General features: G+C 43.6%; 1 protein-coding gene across 10 annotated transcripts in view; it reads right to left on the bottom strand.

Annotated features, from left to right (window-relative positions):
• Positions 1-6,403: 6,403 nt before the first annotated feature.
• Positions 6,404-25,964, bottom strand: part of sema6cb (semaphorin 6Cb) — a 97,834-nt gene continuing 78,273 nt past the window's right edge. For 7 of the 10 annotated variants that reach the window (XM_027006712.3, XM_035530525.2, XM_081695820.1 and 4 more), the window contains 4 exons: positions 21,018-21,076; positions 20,790-20,840; positions 18,057-18,209; positions 6,404-10,319 (listed from right to left, as the gene is read on the bottom strand). In XM_027006712.3, the coding sequence (XP_026862513.2) occupies positions 9,049-10,319; positions 18,057-18,209; positions 20,790-20,840; positions 21,018-21,076 (1,534 nt within the window). In that variant the 3' untranslated portion in view covers positions 6,404-9,048. Of the gene's footprint in view, positions 10,320-12,627; positions 12,750-18,056; positions 18,210-20,789; positions 20,841-21,017; positions 21,077-25,964 lie in introns of all 10 variants that reach the window. The other 3 variants (XM_081695827.1, XM_081695825.1, XM_081695826.1) reach the window with 3 other exon arrangements.

Raw genomic sequence — 25,964 nt, forward strand, 5'->3', positions numbered from 1 at the left:
TTAGACAAGGGACAGAGGGAACATGAACGCAGGCTTGTTTGTGCACGGATTCAGTAGGCTTGGGCTCTGCTTGTCTTGTTAATTAGGGGTGGACTACGTCATCGTTGCTAAGGACAGGTGCACGGCACACAGGCTGGGACATGCAGGCAGTGAAGCCTGCCAAAGTGGAACGAAATGGACAGCATCTGCATACGTCCGCATGGGCGGGAGAGGCAGGGCCAGGTGCGCAGCTTTGGCTCTTAGGGTGCTGACTAAAGACGTGCCCCACACCAGAAAGAACTGGATCAAACCAGCACCCCTGGACCAGGCCTGAGCAGGGAGGGTCACAGGCTGGGGGTGCTTGTCAAGCTCACCACGCCTGTCATAGCAGAACTCTCCACTGACCTCATTCGAGCTGGGATATGTCCCCATGGCAAAACGCCACTGTTCTGCAGCCTTAGCTTGGGGAGGCTGCTATAGAACCAGGTTTTCATCTGTGAAAATGTGTATTACAGAGTATTCCAAATTATACCGATAGGTTGAAATCAACATAATCTATGCTGTAAATATTTAACAGACACAACCTTATGAAATAAATTAGGTTAGAGAATAACTAACAAAACAAAAGATATTTTGGCCTTGTTTAGCTGGTAGCCCACCATCATACCACCATGGTAAACAAGGACATGTCAGTGTTTATTAGTCTTGACTGTTCACATGAAGAAGGCGTATCAGCTAGCCAGTCTTCATTGACTGAGCTACATATTCCATACTTCTGGCTTCAGTTCACGCTCTTTGGTCCATTACTCGTTGGCTTGCTTTAAAGAGGCAGCTCACATAACTAAGCAGAGTAGAAGGTTATTTTTTTAATAACAGCAAAAGAGTGAACAAGTTGCTCAGTCTGTGACTGGAGCCATGTGTTTCCTTACAGTTTATAGTGTGTTTAAACGTATCCCAATACTCAGTGGGAGGTCACCTAGTCACGGTGGCTGAGCTGACAAAGAATACTGTAAACAAACACCACAGGCTTTATGAAGTGGAGGGCTATTTTGAATGCAAGACAAGATTTGTTCAGTATCTTTGGGTGGACACAGCAACAGTCCTGAACCCACCAACAAAATGTGTTAAGCAAGGCTGTATGGTAGTTAAAGAAAGAGAATATTTTCATTATGTTGCAGTTGGGCTATGCCTTACAATATATTATAGCACTATGTTGAACCTCTGATGTTATTTAGTTCAAGATTGGCCTTCATTATTTGGAGCAAAATTGTTTATGTTTGTTGCCTTGTGTTATTCAACATTGATTCATTAAAACACCCACAGTGCTCTAATCTGGAATGTAGGTCAGAATACTTGTAGCTCACAAGAAAAAAGTGATTCGTTAGAGGGCTTCTTTGCATACTGCCAGCTCCTGCAATATCACTATTACAAAAGCCAATATAGCAGATGACAATACTAAAGTCACATAGAAAAGGTTAAGTTATACATTGGCTATTTTGCAACAAATAAATCAAGTGAAATTGTACTGAATCCTGACAACACTGAGGGACAAGAGATAGCTGTGTTCATTATGACCAAGATTATTATTGATTTTAAAACTATTTTGTGGTTCTAAATGGTAGTACTTTTGTTCATTTTTAAGTTATTTTATACTCCAATAAAATATTTTAAAAATTATTATATTCCATAATTGTCACAAGCACTCTGAAACACAGCTTGGAAGCAGTGCTGCTAAGGACATAAATAGACAGAATGTTGTACATAAACTCATTTTACTATTTGTAATTCAAGGGCAAAGGTACGTAGTTAAAATTATTACAATGGACCTTAAGTAAAAACTAGCATTTTAGAGCACCTCATGAATCTTGCTGGTAACAACTCATTGTCCCTCATGTTTAGTCAGCTCATTTTTTCATAGTGCTTGGTTGGACGGTGTGTAGATAGATAGCATGGTAGCTATAGAAGAATGGTGCTTCAAGTCAATGACATTGCATGTACATGTTCTGAAACAAAGCCTTCAGGAGGTCAGTGGTGGAACTAATATGCATTTAAAGGCTCTCTCTTTCTTTCTTGTGATACTCAAACAGTATTCTCAAAGTGAAGAGGAAAGAAGGATGTTGACAAAGCATGACTCAGATTAATGAGGATTTTGATCCTTTAAATGAAAACTCACAGAATGATCAAAGCTAGAAAATCTAATAAGCAAGACACTAATAAGTATCATTGCCTTTAAATGCATTCCCCATCAAGCACTCTTTTATTCACTTGGGGGGGGGGGGGGGGGGTGACAACCTCTTTTCAACTTTCAGTAGGACTTTTGAAAAATGTACAGCACTCACTACCTCAAAACTAGAGCACCACCTGCTGGACTTAGCTGGCCAGTTTTAATGACTACATTTGGTCATTAACATCAACCTTAAATGTAAATATTTTACTTTACAGACCTAGAATATGTGGAAGCAATAAGAAAGAAGTGAAAACATTAAAGGAAAGAAAAAAGAAGAAAAGGGGGAAGAACAGAGGAAACTATGGGTGAGTTTTGACACTTGGATCATTCTGAAACTGTAGCGGCTTGGCAACACATCATACTACAGAAATCCTTCTTTAGCCTGACAGCACTGAGCAGAAGAACAGGGAGTCCTCCTCCCTTGCTCCCAATTTCAGGGAGTTCAGACATAATGCATTCTGATGCCCGCTGTCTGGGCACTGATGCTGCAACAGGAAAAGATGCGTATGGCGAGGCGTTCTGAGGCAGGTTTCAAAAGAGTTTCTCTTAGTGCTGGGAGCGGGTGCGGAGGATGGGAGCTGAGAGAAGCCGTAGGATAGGGAAATAAAGCACTACCTGAGGTCAGGAGCAAGATGGATTAGGCTTCTAAGATTAGAACATAATCATGGGTGCCAGTCACAGGAGAATCTTGGTGGTGCATTAATTGTCATCAGAATTTGAAATGAGAGAAAACCTGGAAGGAGGTAAAAAAAAAACTCTCTCTCTCTCTCTCTCTCTCTCTCTCTCTCTTTCTCTCTCTCTCTCACACACACACAATCATGTTTGACTAACTGTTTCTATAATTAAAGTATACCCCAAAATGACTGCAATGTCCTTTGCATTTTGTGTAATTTAAATTCAGGTTTTCAAGGAAGTAAATTATTTGGGTTTTTTTTTTCAGGTTAATTGGAATGCTCATGTGAAGATGCACTGAGGGCTCTAACAAACTAATCTCATTGCTTCTATTTTGGTTAGACAAGGTGTTTTTACAGATGCATGAATGGATGCCACGTCTCTGGCCTTCAGCAATAGCTTTGTGGTTTAGAGTATTGATGTGTAATTATACATACCCATCGCCTTAATTTCGCCATTTAAAACATTTTGCTGTCACAAAAACATCCTTATACAGTAAGGACCAATTCTATTTTGAATCGCTGCAGCAACAAAATACCCGGATGACTAAGATCTTCAGTCCTGCCGGTACATACCATTCCGTATCATTAGTCACTCCTCCTTACATCAGATCCACCATTGCCTCTGCAGTGAACTGCACAGCGTCCAAGGAAGGCAGAGCGGGGTCTAATGATGGTTTAATGATGAAGGGTGACAGATAAAGGCAAGCCGATGCGTCTTATTAATGCTCTATTCAAATTGGAATTCATCGACCACTGCAACGGCCCGATTAATCTCGCCATTTTCTGCTTTTTTGGTGTTCAGATGGGAGACAATTAACCTTGAAAGCACTGATGAGGGTCGTGTTTGTGCCTAGTCGTAGTTTACTTGTTTTATAGGTTTGCGTGGGACTGATTTATTAATCCGCTTCAAAAATTGGCAACATTTGTCAGGCTGCCGCCCACAACGCTCCTGCCCGCAGCCCCTTACGAGAGTAAATGACATCCAATATTTGACATATTCTATTCACAAATAAATTATTTTATCCTGAAATCTCATATCTAGTAGACATTAGTCCAACTTAATTTTATTGTTAAGCACAGGCTGTTTATTCTTAATAAACACAAATAGAAAAATAAAAAAAATTAAAAATACAGAACATTTATTACGGTAGGCTATTGCTACAGACAACATAAAATGTCCATATAAAAGTAAATGGCCTCTATAAACATACACATACATATTAAAACGATGCAGTTGGCTAAATTAACCAGATAATTACAAATAAATATGTAGCCTATATTCTGAAAAAGCAAGGACCAGGGACAAATGATTAAATGATCATATGTCCTAGAATACGAATTCAATAATTTTTTTTTCAGCAATTTTCTTGTTTCCTTCTTTAAATCATTCGTCACTTTAGTCAACGTGGGGGTAAATGACAGCCTTATTTACCCATTTTGAACAGAGCACACGACACTTTAAACCAGTGGTACGCAACCCTATTTGTGGGCCTACACTAACGCTTTCTGACATTTCTCACAGCAAGCAAATGGTAGCTGATTTCCGTCTGCATTAGTCACGAGTGAAAATGACTGCCATATGTCAGAACTGCCTTGAGTCGGTTTATTTAGGGTGTATTTGCCTTTCTTTATAGAAGTTTCTTCATCCGAGGCCTTCTGACCGTTTTAAAGATTTTTGTAGAACACTATTCAGTATTAGATCATTCCTTTATATTTTTGCTGTTATCTCTTTGTGTTATTTATGCATGCTAATTATTAAGTCATTATTGTCATGTTTAGACTATTTATTCCTACATGTATGTGGTGTCCTGTTTTGGAATGCACTGGCTTGGTTAACCACCTTCTGCGCATGACACTGACATTTTCGCCTGATTATGAGGGAGGTAGCACGAGTACCATGGGAATGCAGACCTCTAACTTGTTTGTATTTCCTAGGAGGATTCTTTGGCCATCCCTTCCTGACTGTCTAAAAAAATACATGCATAACATTCACATCATTTTACACAGGAGCTTGTGTGAATTTAGACCTAGTGGCATTAACTATAGGTTACTAGTTGCGCCAATGGCAACATGAGTGATTTAGTTATGTTTTCACCTTAGGTAAACTAATCTGTAATCATGCTGGTAAATTCAGTACAGACACTGACCCGGGATAGAAAAGGAACTGCATAATTAATTGAAACCTTAATACACAAAAGATAATAAGAAGGAACTCACTGAGACAGTTCATTGAAAAGTATCAAATTGACAGGCCCGTAGCAAACAAGAGTCTAAAAGAATGATAAAAACCTGCACATCACCTTAACAGTGTCTTGTTCTATATATACATTTCATATAAAAAATGTATACATGTGTTCAGTCATGTAAAGGCTCTATCTAAGTAATCCCAGTTTATGTCTGAGTACCTACTAGACATTTTACAGCATATCTTGCTGATGTTAGGATCAGAAACAAAACCAGCTGGATGTCAATTTGCTATCTAGATACTAGCCACATACTTTGCTAGTTTAAAGTAAAGCTGGTAAATAAATGTTAAAAAAGGTATTAAAAGGGGCTGTCTCTTGGTAAGATGTTTAGTGATAGGTTCCCGTGCCACATTAGCATCTAATTACGCATCACTGACAATGACTACTATAACACATCACTGTTGCTCCTTGCCACTGTTTCAGACTTGAGCCAAGAACAGCACAGAATAACGAGGACATTTGCAGTCTGAGCAATTAATCTTGTCTGATCTCAAACAAGAGTGCATATTAAAGTGCCAAGCAAGCTAAAGGAGAATAGAAATGACTGATTTTGAATTGAGGTAGACCTAACAGTGGCTTATTTCTGCTCTTAGTGTAGAAGCAAGCTCTGTCTGAATTATTCTCAAGAAAAAAGGTGGTGCAGAAGTACTGCTGATGTGGAATAGAAAGGAAAGTGCTCATTTTTAGGCCATTGTCATTTAAGACAATGCAAGTGACATGCTTGCATTATGATGGTTCCTTCCTTTTTCCTCTTTAAACATGTATGCTGACACATTTTATGGTACCCACAGAGCTAAAACAACAACTGTGAATCTGAAGCAAACAGGATGACAAAACATTAGGGAGGTAATACAAATACATCAAACATTATCAGAAACTACTTTTTTTTTTTAAAATGTTGCATTTGTGTGTGTAGGAGGGGCTTACAACACAGAAAACTTTAATAACAATACATTAACACTGAGCCACAACACAACAGTATGAACTAACTGATATTTGAATAAATTGTGCACTTACGTTTTGTTTCCATTAATGCTGTTGTGTATTAATTCAATGGGTTTTTGCTGTGCCTTAATGTTATCAAATGTTTCACAGTTGCTGTTGTGTTGTGTTGTGCCTATGGGGGGCCCTCCATATATTTCCACACTAGCTAAAAGAAATGTTTGATAGGTTGATAGCTGAACCCAGCAGCTGACAACTGGGGGAGTGTCAGGACGACTTCTCAAACAAGCATCTACAAATGAGGAATTTATCCAATCAGACCAAAACAACACATCTGGTAGGTCTTCTGATTTATTTCTGTTATAAGGAAAATACAATGGTATTCAAGAAAAGCAGGAGGGGGAGGAGCCGTGGTGCTTAAGCCCAGCAGTAGTCAGAAAAGAACCCTGCATTCTGGCCATCTCCATGGTGCCCCCCTTTATTTACACTGTGCAATAACAAAACCCTCAGCGGTTAGAGCAAGTAACGCAGACAAATGCTTTCCTTCATTAGCTCTATGGGAATTCAAAGAAACTAGTCCCCACCTACAGGTGGGTGACCTGCCCCATTCTTGCCTGGACATTACCGAAATGACAAAACATCTTTTCAATACACAGCCCTTGTTTTAACAGGGCTTCACTCAGCAGTTTCCTCCTGTCTTGTGCATGTTGCATATGATACATGAGCCATTTATTATGACATTGCATTTGGTTTAATTTGGGGCAACATACTGTAGCACATCTTAACAGGCAGCTAACATGGGATATTAATTCATTTAACATGGGAGATTAATTCAGTTGTACATAGGAAAACTATTTAAGAGCAGCACCAAGAATTCAATGCAAAATCAGACATTAGCATAAAAGAAGCTAGAGGGGGGAGATGTCCTTGAGATGTGAGCCATATGCAGCCATTCTGTCCAACAGTGCAGCAGTGGAGCAAAGCTGAGAAAGAGAGCAATGTTTGAACTTCAGCCAACAGATACTCCCAACAGATTATAACACACACACGCCCACATACACGCATACACACACATGCACACAAATACAAAGAACAACACACATGTACACACACACCCGTACGTGTACGCATGAACACGCACACATATATGTGCATGCACAAGGACACACACGCTTAATGCACTGTCACACCAGCCCCAAGCCATTTGAATGCTGGGTTTAGTGGATGTTTACTAATTTTGATTAAAATGTTCATTTTGGTTGGATGTAGTGATCATTGTACTTAGAAAAAAAAAAAGCATTAGTTCTCTAAATGAAATGTTCACACCACCTCTGCTTGTGATCAGTGTTTTGTGCAGTGCATTAGTATACATGCACACATACAGAAAGGACTGAAACAAAGGGGGAGAAACCTATTCATAAAAATCACGCAGATGATTCAAATGTAATAGCTTCACACAGTAAGGGAATATTAAAAATGTCTAAATAGAAATATAAATCTACAATAGAATATTTTATTTATATATATATATATATATATATATATATATATATATAAATATGAGACACATACAGACACCGAAGTTCTTTTTTTAAAAATTACAAATGAAACAATAAAGGTAGCGCCTTGACTCTCCTCTCCCTCTTTTTCACCACACACCCCGATAGCACGGATCATATTAAATAAGGCACAAATTTACACAAACAGAATTTGGCTAGTTATTGTTCCTATATTTACACGAAATAGCTACAATGTTATTAATGACAATGCATTTTAATATGATGAAAATGGGAGTAGCTCAGATTGGGAGTTACGTTTGCATTGTGACGCAGAGGGTCAGTTTTCACAGTTTAAGCCTAGCCTAGGACTTAGTTTAAGCCTAGTTTAGGAATATTCACTCTTGGTAGTCTTCATTGACAGGCTCTTTTTTTAGTCTAGGGCGTGACTTAATTAGATGAACTGGCCCAAAATGTTTATGTATTAAGAGAGCTTAAAAAACATTCTGCTTTGGATAAACTGATGAGCCTAATGCACATCTGATTACATTCCTTTTACATACATCCATATCCATAGCGCTTAAAGAACACCAGTACGCGCAGTTTGACTCTAGCCCTCTCCCTAGAAAAGGCCTTTGGTCAACAGGCTTTCCATCACACTGAACGGTGGGCAGTGCTGCTGAAAAAGTAATGGTAACAATGCTGGATAGGTTATTGCTCGTGTTTTACCAAGAGATTTTCATTTTTAGCATAAGGGATAAAAGGATGGGCATTTCCACAATGGATTTACTTTCCAGATAAGGCAAAGAGCTACTTTCAGAGGAGATCATCCGTTTTGTTCATCAAGATACATATACCGTGTATGTATATGTATACATATACTGTGTAGATATGAACACACATATATATACACACACACATGCATATATACACGTTTAGAACTGGGATCAATACAGTTCATCAACTCCACATTAACAGAACAGTTAAGCCAAAGCAAGAGAGATCTCAATCATATAAGGCTCAAGTCCAGCTGTTGTCTTAGTCCAGGTCCCAGCCTCAGAATTAGGGATACCATTAAGAGTTCAGGAGAACACTTAAAAGCCACATTTAACACAGTGGCAGCCTAGAACAAGATGAGCACTGTCCTTTCTCTTCTAGTTCCTCGCCTTCTATAAGCAAATAGCTCAGCAATACCAATATGGTACAAATATATTCATGAGACACAAGGAAAACAGAAAAAGTTCAAATTTAAAGTTGACAACACTGGCAGCCATTATAAAAGGGCAGCTTCCATTTCCACCGAATGCAGTATGGCACACCCCCACAATCGAATCCAATTGTCAGTGGCAGCTCAGCATTTAGTGGAAAGCCATCCAAAGGCAGACTGAAGTAAGCTAGCCCTCAGAGCGGCCTCGCTCTGTGAGCGAGCGCAGGCTGCCCCAGCTTGCAGGCTCGGGAATGCACGCGTGCAGCCTGCCTGGAGGTCAGTAGTTGAACTTGCCTGCCTGGTTGACGGGTGATGTGGCGGGGATGAACAGTGGCTTGGGCGGCACGTCAGGCTTGAGCGAGGCGGCCCGGCGGATCATGGCTCCGCGGTGAACCTCGGGCTGCTCGCTGTAGCTGTGCTGACGTGTCAGGTAGTTGCTGGGGATGAGCTGGTGACGCACATCACTGCCCCCTCCACTGCTGCTGCCACTCGAGTTCACGCGGGAGAGGAGCGGAGGGGCGTGGTGGGCACGGCGGCCGAAGCTAGGCTCCCGGCACACCACTCCCCCGGAGGCCATGAGGGCCTGGCGCTGTGAGGGGTGGCGGGACACCCTCTCCAGCGTGGACTGGTGCTGGGGGGGCACCTCGGGAGGCACGTCCATGCGCCGCGTCAGGCTGTCTCTCGGCAACGTGGAGGAGCTGTAGTAGGGCGCTGACTCCGTCTCTGGTATGTGAGGCTGCACGCGATTGGCGAAGGCCATCTGCCCCCCACTGGCCGACACGGAGGAGGTGAGGACGGCAGGGCTCTTGCCGGGTGCCACGCTGATCTCGTGGATGTGCTTCAGGAGCTCGTCCAGCGAGGTCACGTCCACGATCTTGTGCGGGTAGCAGTGTGGCGGCGGGGCGGGCATGCGCTCAGTGTTGTGGACCTTTCGCTCGTCCAGGTGCATGGAGCCGCCTAGCGGCTGCCGGCTGGCCAACCCATGGGAGAAGGGGAACATTTGCTGGTGGACAGCCGAGCTGGGCCTGGACCCGGCCATGTTGGGACACTTCGGCTCTTTAGCATTGTTGCAGTTCTGGTTCTTCTCCCACTGGTTCTTGAAGGCCTTCATGCTCTTGATCGGTAGCTCTGGGGTTGAGTCAGGTGTAGGCAGGCCTGAAAGCTCCGATGAGTGGTGGTGGTGGTGGGGGTGGATCAGCTCAGACATAACTCCATGGTGGGCGCTCCTGCGGGGTGGGTGATCCTTGCTGTTTGGGAAGAAGGCATTGTAGAGCTTTGGAGAAGACACGTCCAACTTCTCGTCCTTGCCCTGGCTCTCCAGGAGGCCATTGAGCTTGGCCAGGCTGCGCAGGGAGAGGGCATGTGGGATGGGGGCCTCTGGGTCCTTGGCCAGCCTCTTGGTTTTGTTGACATTGTGGTTGCAGTAACAGGAGACGAGGAAGCCTGAGAGGAAGGCACCCAAGACAAATGCCACAAGGACACATGCTATTAGCAGGGTGTAGTGAACGCTGTGGTTGGACTTCTCGACTTCAGGGGGCCGGCGGACGCCTGCAGACAGGGAAAATACGAGATGGAGGGGGGGAGAGGGGGAAAGAGAAATGAATAGAAAAATGCCTGTTAGAGAGTGGGGCGGGATCTTACTACTGATATAAAAACACAGCAGGACGGTGGTGATGTTTTGCTAATCCCTCCCTCAAACAGTGAACTTGAAGACTTGGAGGAACGAGCAAATTATTACTGCTGCAAATTACAGTTGTCAGACACAACAGAAGGCTGAATGGTACAAGGTTTCTGCCTTGGAATGCGAGTTGGGAGAGCTGGGTTAAGGGCTCCCTGCTGACTTCTAAAGCGCTAAGCACATTCAGTGCTTTTCAATATGAACACGAGCACTAGTGGGCATCCGATCTCACTCTGGAAGCTGGAGGAGGGCTCAGAAAGGAAGCATCTGATATGCTGCATGTGACTAACAGCAATGCTTAGACTGCACTACTTAAAGCTATAGTCAGTATGTTCTGAGAACAAATGCTTTGGGGGTGGGGTTGGGCATTCATGTTGCCATACATATGTAAGCATTGCATAATGTCTGTCATAGTAGACTAGGTCTGCTCAGATCTGCTCAGACAGAACAGAGTTATGCTACTGCTGATTCAGACTTTTATGCAGGTCTTTAAATTTGCATTTCGATGCATCATCGACCAAATATAATTTCATGTGTGCTGTGTGATATAGGGAGGATGGCCAAATTGAATATTTCAGGAAAGGTGCACTAATAATTTGTGCCATCATAATGTCTTGATGAGCTTCACAGGATGAAGCCAGAGGTGATGGTTTCTACTACCTGCCTATTGACATAATTAGCAAATCCTTTTGCCAGCTGGACTGCCATTCTTTGTGCCCCTACTGTCGCTACAATTTTTCTTGATGCAAGAGTAATGGCCAGTGGCCAAATCTGTAAAATGTGTGTGCCAAAGGTAGGCTTAGGCCTTCACACTGTTAAAAAAAATCAGATTTGTGTATGTATGTATGTATGTGTGTATGTATATGTGTGTGTGTGTGTGTGTGTGTGTATATGTGTGTGTGTGTGTGTGTGTGTGTGTGTGTGTATATGTGTGTGTGTGTGTGTGTGAGAGAGAGACAGAGAGAGAGAGAGAGAGAGAGCGAGAGAGAGAGGGTGCTAAAAACTGGTTAACTGATTCATGAACATGATGCATGCATTTAATCAAACAAATTATAATGAAGTGTAAAGGTGGCAGTGCTGGACAGTGGTGGCATTAAACAGCACCAGAGGATATGAAGGCTCTGTGAAGGCTTGGAGGTCTGTGCTCAAGTCAGCAGAAGCTCTCTGCTTCACAATGCTTCAGCAGGAACATGCAGCACACAGACTGCACACACACTATAGGGGAGTGTGGGTGGACCACAGGAGGGAGGGAGGGAGCAAGTGAGTGAGAGAGCAAGAGAGGAAAGTGTTCTTTTCATGCAGCTGCAAGCAAAAGCATAGTTATGAATGCAGGAAAAGTTTATGGATGCAAATAAAACAATGATGGTAAACCTCCAGGCATCAGTGCAGCACATTAAGAATGCAGAGCAAAGTATTTTGCTGGCTTGAACGGGAGAAGCTTTCCGATAGTTTTTTCTTCTTTTTTTCTCATAAATGTTTTTCTTGAGCTGCTTGCAGATGCAAACTAAGAGTTATGGGGAAATAAACTGTGATATACAAGTTTGCTTTGTGGTAACAGAACATCACCCCCCCTCCCCGCCTCACACACACACACACACACACACACACACACACACACACACACACACACACACACACACACAGTTTGGCACAGGATTTATATAGGTCATGAAATTGTTGGAAAGAGTTGCTCCCACATGGCAGGTTTCTCTTTTTGGATGCAGTACCTTCCAGAAAGTTCTGTGTTTTATGAAAAAGTGATGCTTGGGTATCATAACACACTAGTGTTAACATCTGCACTGAATAGAATGAACACAGATTCTCTCTCTCTCTCTCTGTGTGCACGCATGCACACCTGGAGAACAAGGCATTTAAAAACAATAGAGAGATTTTCATTTTCTCTCTCTCTCTCTCTCTCTCTCTCTCTCTCTCTCTCTCTCTCTCTCTCTCGCTCTCTCTCTCTCTCTCTCGCTCTCTCTCGCTCTCTCCCCCCCATCATCAGCCCCCTGCAGGGTCCTAAACTTTACCCACAGACCCTGGCACACACTGGCACGCACATGTTCTTTGAAGGAGTGACTCAGTCCTGATGCCTGCTTGTGCAGGGCTACAGAGGGCACAAAGGAGGACAACATGAATCCTACCCGCCCCTCACTGTCACAACCTGTTTGTAGCTCTTGCCTAGGGCTCAGCAGTGCCAGAAGGAGCCATATGTTGGTCCAGCCAACTCCCAGTACCTCTCTCCAGACAGGCACACAGAAGGCTCCTCTCAAGGCCCAGAAGGCACCCTAAGACAGCTGAGTCTGAAACGCAAAGGAAGACTTCTCCTACAGACAAAACTCTGAAATAAATACACATGCAAACATTTTCCTAAAAACCTCATCTTAACAGGAGAAGTTTCCCTTCAACTTGCCTTGTTTGTCATCATTATGATCATTAGTGTTGCCAAACGTTTGTATATGAGGCGCATCTTGGCTCTGGCCTAATATGTTCACTCAATGTGTTAAACTGAGGAGCAGAGCGAGGGCTAAAGATAGCAGACGTGCGAAGAACAGGCCCAGCCATATTATGGACCATCTCCAGTCTGCCAAAAGGTAAACAACCAGATGGGCTGAGTGGGGAAAAATGAATGCAGTGAGTCCAAAAAAGAGAAGGCAGACAGAGAGGGAGAAAGAAGAGCGAAAATGAGTGAGAAAAGAAACAAAGTGTGTGAAAGACAGGGAGAATGGTTAGGAAGGTTAAGGATGACAACGAGGGGAGGAGAGAGGGGTTGAGCAGAAAACAGAGATATGAAGAGATATGAAGATGATCGCTGTCCAGGAGGAGAGAGAAGCTGTAGCAAGACACCCTAAGAGATGCGGAAAGATGAGGGAAGGAGTCGAGGAGAAGGACCAAACTGGGAGACAAGTGACTGACACACTGAGTTGGTGTCTCTTTTGCACTCCCCCTCCCACCCTTCTCTTTCTGCCTTTCTCTGTGTACTGCAGCCATGTAGCTGTTCTAATGACTCCATCTGAAAAGAGAAAGGACAAAAATAGCTAAAACTCCATGTTATATAAGCACTATATGTAACAGTAGATCAGGATCTGAAGAGGGGAGTTTTGGTGCACAGGGAGAAGGATGGTGAGATCACTCTAAAACCTTTCCTGGAATGTGATAGTTGTTTTGAACAAAGTTTAATGGTAAAAATGCTTAAAATGGAAATAAATAAGGCTAGCAACCAGTGTGAATTGTGTGTGTACGTAAGGTGTGCAAAGAAGCACATGACTGAACACTCACCCCCACCCTCAACCTGGTTTTTGCGGTCTGTGGTGGAGAGTGCTACCAATCCTGTTCAGTGACCTAACAAATTCTCACTGGCTAAGATCACTGTAAAGGAGTGAGGCAATGAGCCAGGTTGGGTCCCAGTGACAGGATGCTATCTTACCTGACTTCAGGGGCTTACAGAAACAGAACTTTTATTGATTTTTTTATTTTTACTCTTCTACTCCTAGATAGAACCTGTTCAATAACTAGAATAACTGATCTGCAAGGAGGACCACGTCCTTGCACATGAACTATTGAATTGGTTAATATGGACATACCATGTTGAAATTTTTAGTGGCTCATTAGAGCTCAGAGACTTTTTTCTTTAGTGATAGCCTTCATGATGCAGAGACAGTTTAACTGAAGCATTCTTAAAATAAATTGCTCACATCAGCTTTAAGATGTGGCAGACCAGGCATTTTACAGCCACAGCTGTTGCATGTTCTTCAACCCCAGTGAGCCCATTTGCAAACTGCACGTAATTAGAAGGAGCTGTAAACATTTCTCACTCCAGAAACAGAGAAAATGCACATCGTATGGCTCTAACGCTTGCTTGTCTCCCTTTTTCCCCCCCCCGTTTCTACAGAACACCCCCCCCCGGCACTGCGGCCCTCAGAATGGCCATCGCCACTGTTCTGCTCCCCGACGCCACTGTGTATTACACTCATTCAATTTACGAAGCTCTAAACAGAACATCCAACTTGAATTTTCTCCCTACTGCACAACACTCCATCACACAAGTTACTCCACCTTGAAAGGTAGATTTGAGTGAAAGTAATTTGACAAGTTGTATAAGATCAGATGGTTCATAACAAACAGTAAATAATTGAGTGTGAATTAAAAAAAAAAAAAAAATTTCATCGCATATTCTTCTTCAAATTTATTTAGATTTCTTTGTTCCATTCCACTGCACGGCAAATTGAGTTCCGCTTCGTTTATGACAGGGTGAAGTAGAATGACAATCCTGAGATTCTCATTTGTAAGAAGAGCACCCCAAGGAATTTCATACACAAGCGTCTGAGCTGATTGAAATACACAAAGAACCAATAAACAATCATTGCAATAGTGTTCGTTCCCACAAACCTAAAAGCTCTGATGTATTGAATAACAAATTTATCACTTCACTGTCCGCAAACTGCAACACAGACAAGCTCCGTTAAGTTTTTTTTAAATTGACATATTTTATATTTTTAAAGATTCATGCTTTGTTTGATGCCATATGCATGCAAAACATAATAAAAGTGGAGAAGCAGGGACACTACCCAAACTGCTCTTCTTCATCAGGGTGCACACTTCAATAGGGAGAGAGAAGGCAGTGTTAGGCACATGCAGGGTACCCGTTTGGCTACGTGAACATCTCACAGGCAGAGGAAGAAGCAGGGTGGCTCCTTGAGTAGGGAGACTCTAGAAATCTCCCAGAGCAAAAAACAAAACAAGAGCCAAAAGGTCCAGAAGCGTGCAGGCCACGACAGGAGCAGGGCGGATGTCCACAGCAGAGTTCCAACCCCTGTTCTCCACCGACAGCCCAAGAGGAATGCCTCAAACTTACCTCCAGCTCCCGATTTCTCTGACCAACAGCCCTAGAATTTGAACTGCGCCACATTCACAGAGTTAGAACGAGTGCCATTCTAATTCTATGCTTGCCCTGTGGTCTGTTAAATCTAGAGCTCGAGCAGACCTCTAGATTTCTTGTGGCGGTCTGGGCAGTGCGCGGGATTTGCTAACCAGACAACGGGGAGGAGGTAGTCGAGGAGAAGAGGAACTGGGGACTGAACAGAGCAAGGTGTGAAGCATTAGTCGAGAAGAAACACCAGGCAGCTTAACAAAACACTACTCCCCTGTGCTTGGAAAGAGAGGGGAGAAAAGGGAGCAGAAAGAGGAGGAGAGGAGGTCAGGAAACTCGGGTAGGAGGAGCACATTACATGGATTACACACTGTGGGCCCCCAGTTCATGTAAAGTCATGATCTGTGTGAGTTTGTGTGTATTAGTAATGGGAGGCATGAGGTTTTATGGTTTGTCCATTTTTTCGGTCACATCTTGCAGGTATGAGAGTAGATGATGTGTGTATATTACACAAAGAGCTTGCCACGTGATTTGTGAGTGGCACATGTGAACATGCTGTGATCATGCTATAATAACTGTTACAGCAAAACAAGTCATTTTCATAAAGAAGAAGGAGGACATGGACTGGCTCTTTCTCCAAAGGCTTTAATAACCTCTCATACACCACGCAGTTGAGGGCATTTTCGAGACTTCTCCTAAGGTTCGTCTCCATGATCGCCTCTCTCGGCTTCTAATGAGCTCCAGAGGCAGCACTGTGTTAGCCGATCAGGAGCACAGCCTCCTGCAGCTCATGTGAGAACCATCAGAGGGGTAGGAGCACACGGCACGCCGCCAGTCGCCTCATTTGATTTTGTAGATAACCTGCGAGAGGCTCCGTTTCAAACAGTGGTGGTGATTGGGGGTGTGGGTTGATATGGGCAGCAACCCCCTCTGAGCAATAACAGGTGCATGTTTGGCTTCTGATGGAAGCATCATTATAGGTGTCTGTGGGTGTCTGCAGCTTGGAAAGCAGCACGTAACCTGGGCTCGCCAGCCCCTCCAATTACACTTAACCCACACAGCAGCTATGGGTGAACAATATGTGTGCATGTTAGTTATTTATATAATGGAGCAAAGTGGTTCTGGCCTTAAGAGAAAAAACTGCCCTTTATATACCTACTCTCTAAATCTGATACATATACATACATGGTTAGTATTAACAAGTTCATCTTAGCTATATAGCAAACTGAAGAATGACCGTGTTTATAATTTAATCAGGTGTTTTATGGGATGAATGAAAGCTGTGATTTAGAAATTCATGCTATTCTCAAGATATTCACACTTAACCTCAAGGTGTTTTGAGATTTTCTGACTTAATTATTTAAATTAAACAAACAAACAAAAACAAACAAACAAACAAAACCTTTGTTTGATGCTTTTTCGGCCAGTGCTATATTGAAATATTCTCTGCTGTCAATAATAGATGAGATCCCACTCTCAGTCTGTGCGCATCCATAAGGGCATATGGACTCCCGCCTCTGCAGGCTGAGGATGAGCAAGACAAGGAACCGAAGAGAAGAGTCAGAATGTGAAGACAAAGGCAGATAAAGTGAACATCTCCTAAACAGGAGGACAAGATGAAAAAAGATATGAAGAGAAAGAGAGCAAAAGACGAAATGTGGGAACGAAACCCAAAGAAATGCTGTGTGAAATGCATGCGACTCTCTGTCTAGCTCTGAACCTCTCCAGCCTGAGGCCGTCTCTGTTGGCAGGGCCTTGGTGTGGCCGTGTGAAACATATCGCCCACCAGAGGTCCGTCAGGCAGCGCCTGCCTCTGGAGAGACGGCCCTGGGATTATTTATTCGCTGCCGTTGGTTATTACGGGCTGGTGGGAGTGATCATGCCGATGGCATCAGGCAGAGCCTGAGTGAGCAGCACTGCACTCTGAGGGAGCAGGATGTATGACTTCATCTCCGCACAGCCGGTGAGAGCGGGCTGGAGGCCTCTGATAGAGCGAACTGCACTACGCCTGATCTGACATAGGGCATTGTGGGAGATGGGAGTAGAGGAAAAAGAGCCAGCAGAAGGAAAAAATGGCTAAATAAACACAGCTCGCTGCAGACCTGATGCATATGTAATGGATGCGTGTAAGTCTTTGATTTAAACAAGAAATGAGAAGGTATAAGGGTATAAGTCAAAAGTTGCTGAGAATTGAAAATTTGGATGAGATTGCATAAAGGCCAACAGGAAACCAGTCGGGATTTCTTCATGTGATAAGGGCAGTGTTATTGTGAGCAGGTGTTGGTATTCCTGGGACTGCACTTCACTAGAGACAGGTCACTATTCACCAGGAGCAGATTTTGATTTACTTTTTTTAATAAGCCTGTTTAATTGTATTGATATAACTATATTGAGCGCAATTACATTGGTCAATTACTTTTAATTTCTTTCTGTATACAGACTAATGACATTTAAAGATGCTATATCAACCAGTAATGATTCTTGTTCATTAATGAATGTTTGTGTCTATGCATCCGTGAACAATGCAGTCTAGGAAATATTTAGTTTGTATTTGTGTGTGTTTGTGATAATGCCAGCCAATCAGTCTTTAGCACAGTCCGAGTTTGTGTGTGTGTGTGTGTGTGTGAGAAACTGAGGGCCACACAGTAGAATCCAGTATAGTGCTAGAGGAGCTGCAATTAAGGAAACTGGAGAACTAAAAGACAGACATTAGAATTAGATCCTCTCCCCACCCCCTTACCCTCCATTTCCACACTGATTGGCTCCGAGTCAGGGGAACCCCGCCCTCCCCGCTCCCCCTCTGCAGGGTGGGTACCTTTCTCAGAGACACCTGGCCCTTTAGGTTGAGCTGGCCCTTGATTGGTTGGGCTGGCACTTGTGGGTGAGGTCTTTCCTGTGGTTGTATTGGAAGGGGGCAACAGATTAACCAATCAGTAAAATCCATTATGTGAATAATATTTACATAAACATATGACAAACAAATATCAGTTTTCATAACAATATTCTGTACACAAGCAGCAACAAAGAGTTATGAAGATAACACAGCAAAGGAGGTTGCATGAACTTGCTCTGTCTGTCTGCACAATGAGTAGTTCTCCAACATGATTTGTGCGCATAATGTTAAATCAGGTATGTAAATTACACTCCTACTCAAAGGCAATTAGAACTTATTTGGAGAGTTCATTTAAGATCAATAAAGCACTTGCTTGGGAAGCCAAATCAATAGTTGCCTTAAACAACAGTTTACCAAAAACAGTTTTTGTTCACTGGAGAACTATGTAGGAATTTCTAGCATGAGGCATTGCAGTGTTTTCTAGAGCAGAACCCAGCTCACTGGGAACACCTGCCCAGCCAGCAGACGGAGTTCTTCATGGAGCCCTGCTTCCAGCAGGCTGCAGACCTGTTCAAGCTCCACTTTTCCAATCATTCTCTTCTCTCCAAGCCTCTCCCTTTCATTCCACATTCACATAGCACTCCGAGACTTCACAATATGTCTTGGCACTCACTAAGAATGGTTTTAAGGGTATCCCCATCTTTAATATTGCACTGGAACTTTACATATTGTACTGCCAGGGCTACTTTAATCATTGATACCCGTATGAAGTCCCAACCCTGCCACCCCACAAAGCAGAGTGTCCTTCGGCCCGGTCAGCAGAGAGGGGCTTCGGAGCGGCACCCACGCTTAATGAGCCACCCTTACTCGTCTCGTGCGCCAGGCTGTGACCACCAGCCGACACACACATATACTTGTTTTCTGCCAGTCCACCAGGCTTGTTCCAAATCTATGCTGTCAGTGTGCCATCTGTGCCAGGCAAATGGAGCCCACACACCAGGGGAGCCTGGGCTGGCAGACCGATGCACAGCCGCAAGGCTGAGTTATGTTATTACCTCCACTTATTATCATTCTTCCCTCTGCCTCTTTAAACCATTGGGGAGAAAGAAAAAAAAATGGCCACTGAGAACAGTTTCATTGTGTGTGCTGTGGGGAATGTGTCTGGCTGGCTTTTCTCTGTGGGGCTGCTTTATCAAACAGTGGGGAGATAAGGGGGAGGGGTGAGAGGGAGGGAGCAAAAGAGAGAGAGAGAGAAAGAGAGACAAAGCACACAGGAACAAAGGTCTGATTCTATAATGGTGCGGCTTTGGCACGTGGGTGTTTCTCAGCACTGAAATAATTGCTCTGCGCTATAGAGCTGTGGAGGACTTTGTTTCAGAGTGTGAATAAAACACCCATTAAACTAAATAAGTAAACCACTCGTGTCATTTCCAGTGGTAGGAGAGTGGTGGTCCAGTGAGATCCAAGCTGAATTAATCAGTCGGAGAGTGTGGGGAGTTATAATTCCATAGTCTATGCTCTCTCACCCTTCAGACCCCCTGACTGATACCATGGCCTAGAGATGTAGAGTGTCCCTGGCTGCTCTGAGGTGTCTTTTCCTTTGTCTCTTTGCTGGTGGACTGTGAGGTGTATGGGGACACTGGCCTACACCGTGCAGGGAGCAGTGAATGTGTGAAACCTCTGCACACTGCACCACTGGGTAATTCTTGGCTGTCTGTAGTGATACGAGTGTGTGTGTGTGTGCGCGCCTGTTTCAGGCTGCGATGGGTGCTGGGATGAATGGAGTTAAGGAAGCAGACAGCTTGTACTGTCTCTGTGTCAGGATGTGCTGTTGATGTGCTTCAGCACAAACGCTCTCAGGCCCTGACCCCTCTGCTGATCTGTCTGCACTGCACAACCCAGTCGACACCCATTGTATTCTGCCACCGCAAACAACCATTCTATCGCTCGCACGCCCACATGCTTGCACACACACACACACACACACACACACACACACACACACACACACACACACACACACACACACACACACACACAGCATAGTGAATGTGCTCAGCTCAGCGTGCATGTGCATAGCATGTGGTGCACTGCACTCCAAGGGCATTCACTGACCAGGCTGCCAAACCAGCCAGGGTACGTGTTCAGATCTGGAGACAAGTTCCGGCAGACGGGGGCCAGGCCTGCAGCCTACCCCCCCAGAGTGGGAGCGAGCTCAGCCGTGCCTGACGGTGGAGGCTGGTCTGGAGTGGAGGCGTGCAGCACCTCCACCCAGCATGGTGGGGGAGGGTTCAGACACTCAGAACAGGACAGATTGAATTACTCTCTGTAACATGTGTGCATGAGAAAATTGCCTCATACAGGAGCAATATGCAGTAATACGTTTGCCATTTGTGCAATTCACGGGCCAAGGCCGCCAAACAAAATAAGAAATGTGTTGCTATTATTCCCACAAAAGAAGGAACCAAATGGCTTTTCAATGAATGAATGGAGTTAAAATGCATGTACAAGTTTCGGAGCCCTTCTGAACAGGAGAGTGATACACAGAAAGGCAGTAACGCTGGGCAAGTGATGAATTCAAGCCAGTGCTGAAGACTGCGGCGATGACTGAGGCGATCTACAAACCAAAGAGCCACTGACCATAGGCCGAATCCACTGCCGTGTTCTGCTTTCGCGTGGTTGCCAAGACATCTGCGATTAAGGAAAACAAAGTGAGAGATTAAAGGGAGCCGCACTTAAGCTTGAGCTCAACCGGAGATCTAGAATATATGTGCCATAGGGCTGTGTTGTGTCTAGCCTCCATCAAGTAAGGTGTGGTACAGGGCCCACATATGACTCATGTAAGGCCACTGGCTGTCTGGTGCTGACCGTGGCAGCTGTCGGGGTACTGTGGGTAGCCAGTTTCCACGTCCTGCTCAAAGCCCGACCTGAGGAAGAGACAAAAAGCACAGAGTTAGCACCTGCGTCATCTCTTTCTCTCCTCCTTCCCCTAATTGCCTCTGCTGTCAAGCCCGGGGAAGCAGTCCTGCTGTCTGTGTCTGGGCTTGAATAACACTAAAAGGGAAATGCAATTTGTTTGCCGCCTCATCAAGGATGGAGCTCTTGACAGGGGCGCTTGGGCAAACGAGCAGCGAATGAAAAATGCACGCAAGACGTCACATGCCACACTGAGGCAGCCATGTTTTCTCCATGCTGACAGGAAGAGCAGAAAAAAAAAAAAACATTCAAAAGGCACGAACACAAGCACCCACACACATCTACACCCACCCATATACCCATACACACCCACAGGCCTTATGTCTATTATAAAAATTATAGTTCCAGTTATTTTAGATGCTATTATGATTGTGAATATTAATTGCAATTAACAGTGATTTATTTCAGATATGGTCTGAGTGCATTTGATGGACTGAATAAATGTGTGCTTTAACCTAGCACCAAACAGAAATATCTGAGTGTAGCTCACTGATAGCACAGAGCTCTGTGCAGCAGGGCCCTCTTTTCAGGAGGGGGGCCATTTATGATGTCTACTTGTGATCCAGTGACCATACTAATGTAGAGACTGCATTCATTATGGGCATTAAAAAATTAATAATCACAGAGCATAAAATCACAATCTGCTAAATTATGTATCTATCTAATATGCACATACAAGCACCTTCTCACACATGCACATTTGCACTTACATACACAGCAACACAAAGCTGTCAGTAGCCAAGACTGGCATTATAGGTTGGCGAGTTAGCCAAGCAAAAAGAATGAAATACTTTGGATACATTGCTGTATAGCTTGCACCAATGTGAATCAATGTGAGGGGGTCGATTTCTGGCACTTTTGAAATTACTGTGGCAGTGTGGTACTGAACAGAACATTATTTTATTGACTGTACTTCACTAGAGGTCAGAGAGTAAATCAGTGAAGATGTCTTAGATTGCTGGTCCTTTTAAAATGAATGTATAGGGCCACATTCAAAATGACTTCTCACTTAGCCCTTTGACTAAAGGGATAGAAATAGAGTTGTTTTTCATACAGCCAGAAATACAGTTGTTTTTTATAGAGCTAATATTGATACCTAACCCATCACTGTGCAATACTTGATAATGTTACTGAAAAAAAATCAAGCTACTTATGGTAAAGTATTTTTGTTAAAGTAAATAAGGTTAGGGCTAAAGTACATTCGGTTGTTATAAAAGTTGCGCAAATTGGAGTTTGCCTGCTTCCCTACAACCAGACATGATTTGGGCTCTAAGCATCTTCAGTTTAGCTAATGATCAATTCTGCAGGAAGTTTCATGTTTCTTATTCAATTTATGTTTTTTTGTTCTTCTCAGGGTCACTTACACGCTGGGAAAAGTATGGTACCAAATGTACTGAATCATCCCGACATTAATTAGTTGAATTACTCAAACTCCTAGAAAATGTAAATTTCACCGGGAACTAGTTTCCCTGACAGCTGACAGCTCAATAGCTGCAATGACTCAGCACCTGAGAAGGAAGATTACTGCACCGCCCTCACCATCATCATCACTGATTACATGCCACAGGGATTCGTGCTCTCCCAGAGCCACTGACCAACTGCACAAAAATAGCTATGGCAGTCACAGCAGCCGACATGATAATGAAAGGGTCAGTCAGAGGCTACCAGAGCCAGGCAGCTGCAGGTTTACATACAGATGTTAATGGAGGCAGAAAGATGGTGGAATTAAAACGTCAGGAATGATATCGCTACCGCGTGAAACTGCTCACACCTGCACACATGCTTGCTTTGGAGTGACACAATAAGTGTTGCCCTACGCAGAACAGCGGATGAAATGAACAATGTAGGCAAACAATGTAAACACAGGAAGGTTCCGCAAGAAGCATGGATGTTAATAAAGAGTCCACCAAGGACATGATCGAGTTATGAAGGCAGGGTTGTTCCTTCAAAGTCTGGGCTGCTACAGTATCAAATTAAGGGACCTATGGCTGCGATTCATGCTTTGATTACAGCATGATTCATTACTTGATATCCTGATTCATCTCTTTGGTGTCTTGACTCAAGCATGCATAAATGGCACAGATACGAGTGCTCTGTTAAATGGAGCCTTTTTGTATTGTCTAATAGCAGAGCACAGACTCGATGGTTCACTGCGCAAGTCCCTCTCAAATGGGAATAACCAAAGAGGCTGGACATGTTAAAAAGGGAAATGTAAAATAGCTGTAGTGTATGCCATACAGTGACAGCACTCTATTCTGGCTCTGACACAAAGGTGTTTCTCCACACCTGAACCCACCCCGCCCACAATATTCAATCTGTCTGCCCTCTTCCTGACACAATTTAGATTCCCCATTTCCATTACCCAAGAACAAATTGCCCTGGAATGAGAGCGAGTTAGAGTTTTGAGAGAAAAAGGGCAGTAAGAAAAATCAAATAGGGAAAGAGAGCAATCAGTATAGTCCACTGCAAAGAAGGCTATAGAACACCTGGCCATACATGTCTAATCTTCATATTTTGGCATACATTATGCTCATATTTAGAGCTCTTGTGTCAGACTGCCACTGGAACATAGGCTCTGAAGGACAAGAGGAGTTCTCCTTCACCTGTGAACCATTCTTTAAAATGATTGGAAACGTGTTGCATTGCAGCAGTGCTAGATTCTAAATTTCAGATGCTGAGACCCCTAGTATTACCTTTGTGCTGGTGGCCAAAGGTGTTCAAATAGGTGTTCAAATACCAAAACCCTCATAAAGCCAGTGGGCTGACAACATAAGGCCCTGCCTTTAGAAGACTGCCGCTGAGGAGACTGCCTGAGCCTCGACAGATTCTGCATTCAGTGGATCTTTCAATAACACATGGAAAACATGAAAATACATGGCAAAAGATGGAAAACTCATGTCACATCAATTCCCAAAAGCCTAATCCTCAAAGAGGCAAAGAGCTTTAATCCTAATTCTTTAGTTTAAGCACTGATGAGATCCAAGAACTGCAGTACCCCAGTCCCTGGCTTCAGTGGACATAGTAGTTCATTCATGTCAACATTAATATTCTATATAATTGATTAAGAAATAGACAGAGCACTGAAGATGCTTCATCCACACATTCCTCCAGACAGTGAAGTACTAGTGTTAATAGCTGCACTGTGCTTTGGAGACTGTGTACTTATACCGGTCCCAAATTAAATTAACACAGACAATTTTACAGTTCAAATACCTTTTAACCAACCAGTGATTTACAGCAGAGCCCTTTCTACAGATTTCTCCTCCGAGCCCTGACACTATTAAACCACATCTTGGCCTGCACCAGTCAAGGACATAAATTCCCAAAAGTCTAAGGGTAAAGATGATGAAGGTGAGTCATTTTCCCTCTAACTTGTAATGACCCACAATAGGCTTAAATGGACAGAGCTGCAGGGTCTTTTACACTGGGAACATATATAAATGTGTACCATTACTGTTCATATGGCATAGTACATTGACTTGGGGTCTGGAATCATTCATAGCCACTTGTCTTTTCAGTATTTGTCATAAACACGTTTCTGATTGGTATGGAGCCCTATCATATTTTACTCATGAGTAAAGCTGCAAATGGTTGTATAAGTTCCTCTACTGTCAACATCAAAAGTAATTTTGAACTTAGGGTTAAGATGGATTCAAACTGAGGTACTGTCATCCAATCAACAGGCCTTCCCAACCCATGTGCCCAACTTCATTACGGCTTAGACAAGCAGTTGGAATGGAAAGAGAGGACTTGCTTTTGCCGTTTAGAATTGACCCGCTTGCTTGTGGTACTGCCTGCATGTTAACTCCTCCAGCAGCACAACTACATACAGCTCCAAGCAAATCGACGGCTCACAGTGGAACAGTTTTTCCAAACAAGGTCAATAAGCTGTTGAGGCGAATGCCGGGTGGGGCTGTGTGCCAGAGGATTTATAGAACTCACATTAATATATTTCCACACATTCCATTAGCAGCAGGCCGGAGAGGCCTACAGTAAATATAACACATGGGCAGTCATGTGGTACGAGGCAATAACTCTGTGTCTTTATTTGAAGAGATCAATACTCACATTTGCGAAGCCGACCCATGCTTACAATACACTTTCACTAGCACTGCGCCGCAATTTATGGCCAAAGTAAAGTTGAGAAAATAAGTAAGGTGAGTGATTTAGAGTGGCAGCCATGTTTCGGTGGGGTAGAACTGCTAAGCTCTGCTGGGTGTTAAGAGTTAACATTTAGGACTAACAGATAACATCTCTCTCTCTCACTCTCTCTGTCTCACTCTCACTCTCTCTCACTCCGAGAGGCACTGTGGGTTTGTTGTACATAGCTATGGTGGTTGAAAGCCAGAAAGCTGAACATTACTTTCAATTGCAAGCAAGCACACAGAGATCGAAAGACAGGTTGATGTGGTCTTCCCTGGCTGTGCTGGGAGGTCCAGGGTGGTCAATAGGTATGAATGTGATAGTGGTTTGATCATGTGTGGATAAATAAATGGCACTGGGCTGGGGGTGATCAGGATGGCACCACTCATGCCCCTTCATTTCTTTGGCCTGCTTGGTTCATAGGCATTTGCTACTTTTATACAAACAAGATGGTTGGCAATCGAGCTCAGATCCACAGTGTTTCCACAAGCTTGAAGCCTGAGTTCCAATGTACACAATCTGTTGGAATATAATTAATACTGGTTCAATGATGCATGTTATTTTTATTTTAGATTAATTTTAAAAAAGGCTGCAGAGGATGTAGTAATCCACTGAGCATCCACCAGCACCTAATGAACATCGAGCCTAGAGTCTTGCCAATACAGCTTCAGCCACAGCACGGGTAAACAGCACAGA

This window comes from Electrophorus electricus, chromosome 14 (assembly GCF_041902795.1).
Source record: "Electrophorus electricus isolate QZ-2024a chromosome 14, ASM4190279v1, whole genome shotgun sequence".
NCBI lineage: Eukaryota > Metazoa > Chordata > Actinopteri > Gymnotiformes > Gymnotidae > Electrophorus > Electrophorus electricus.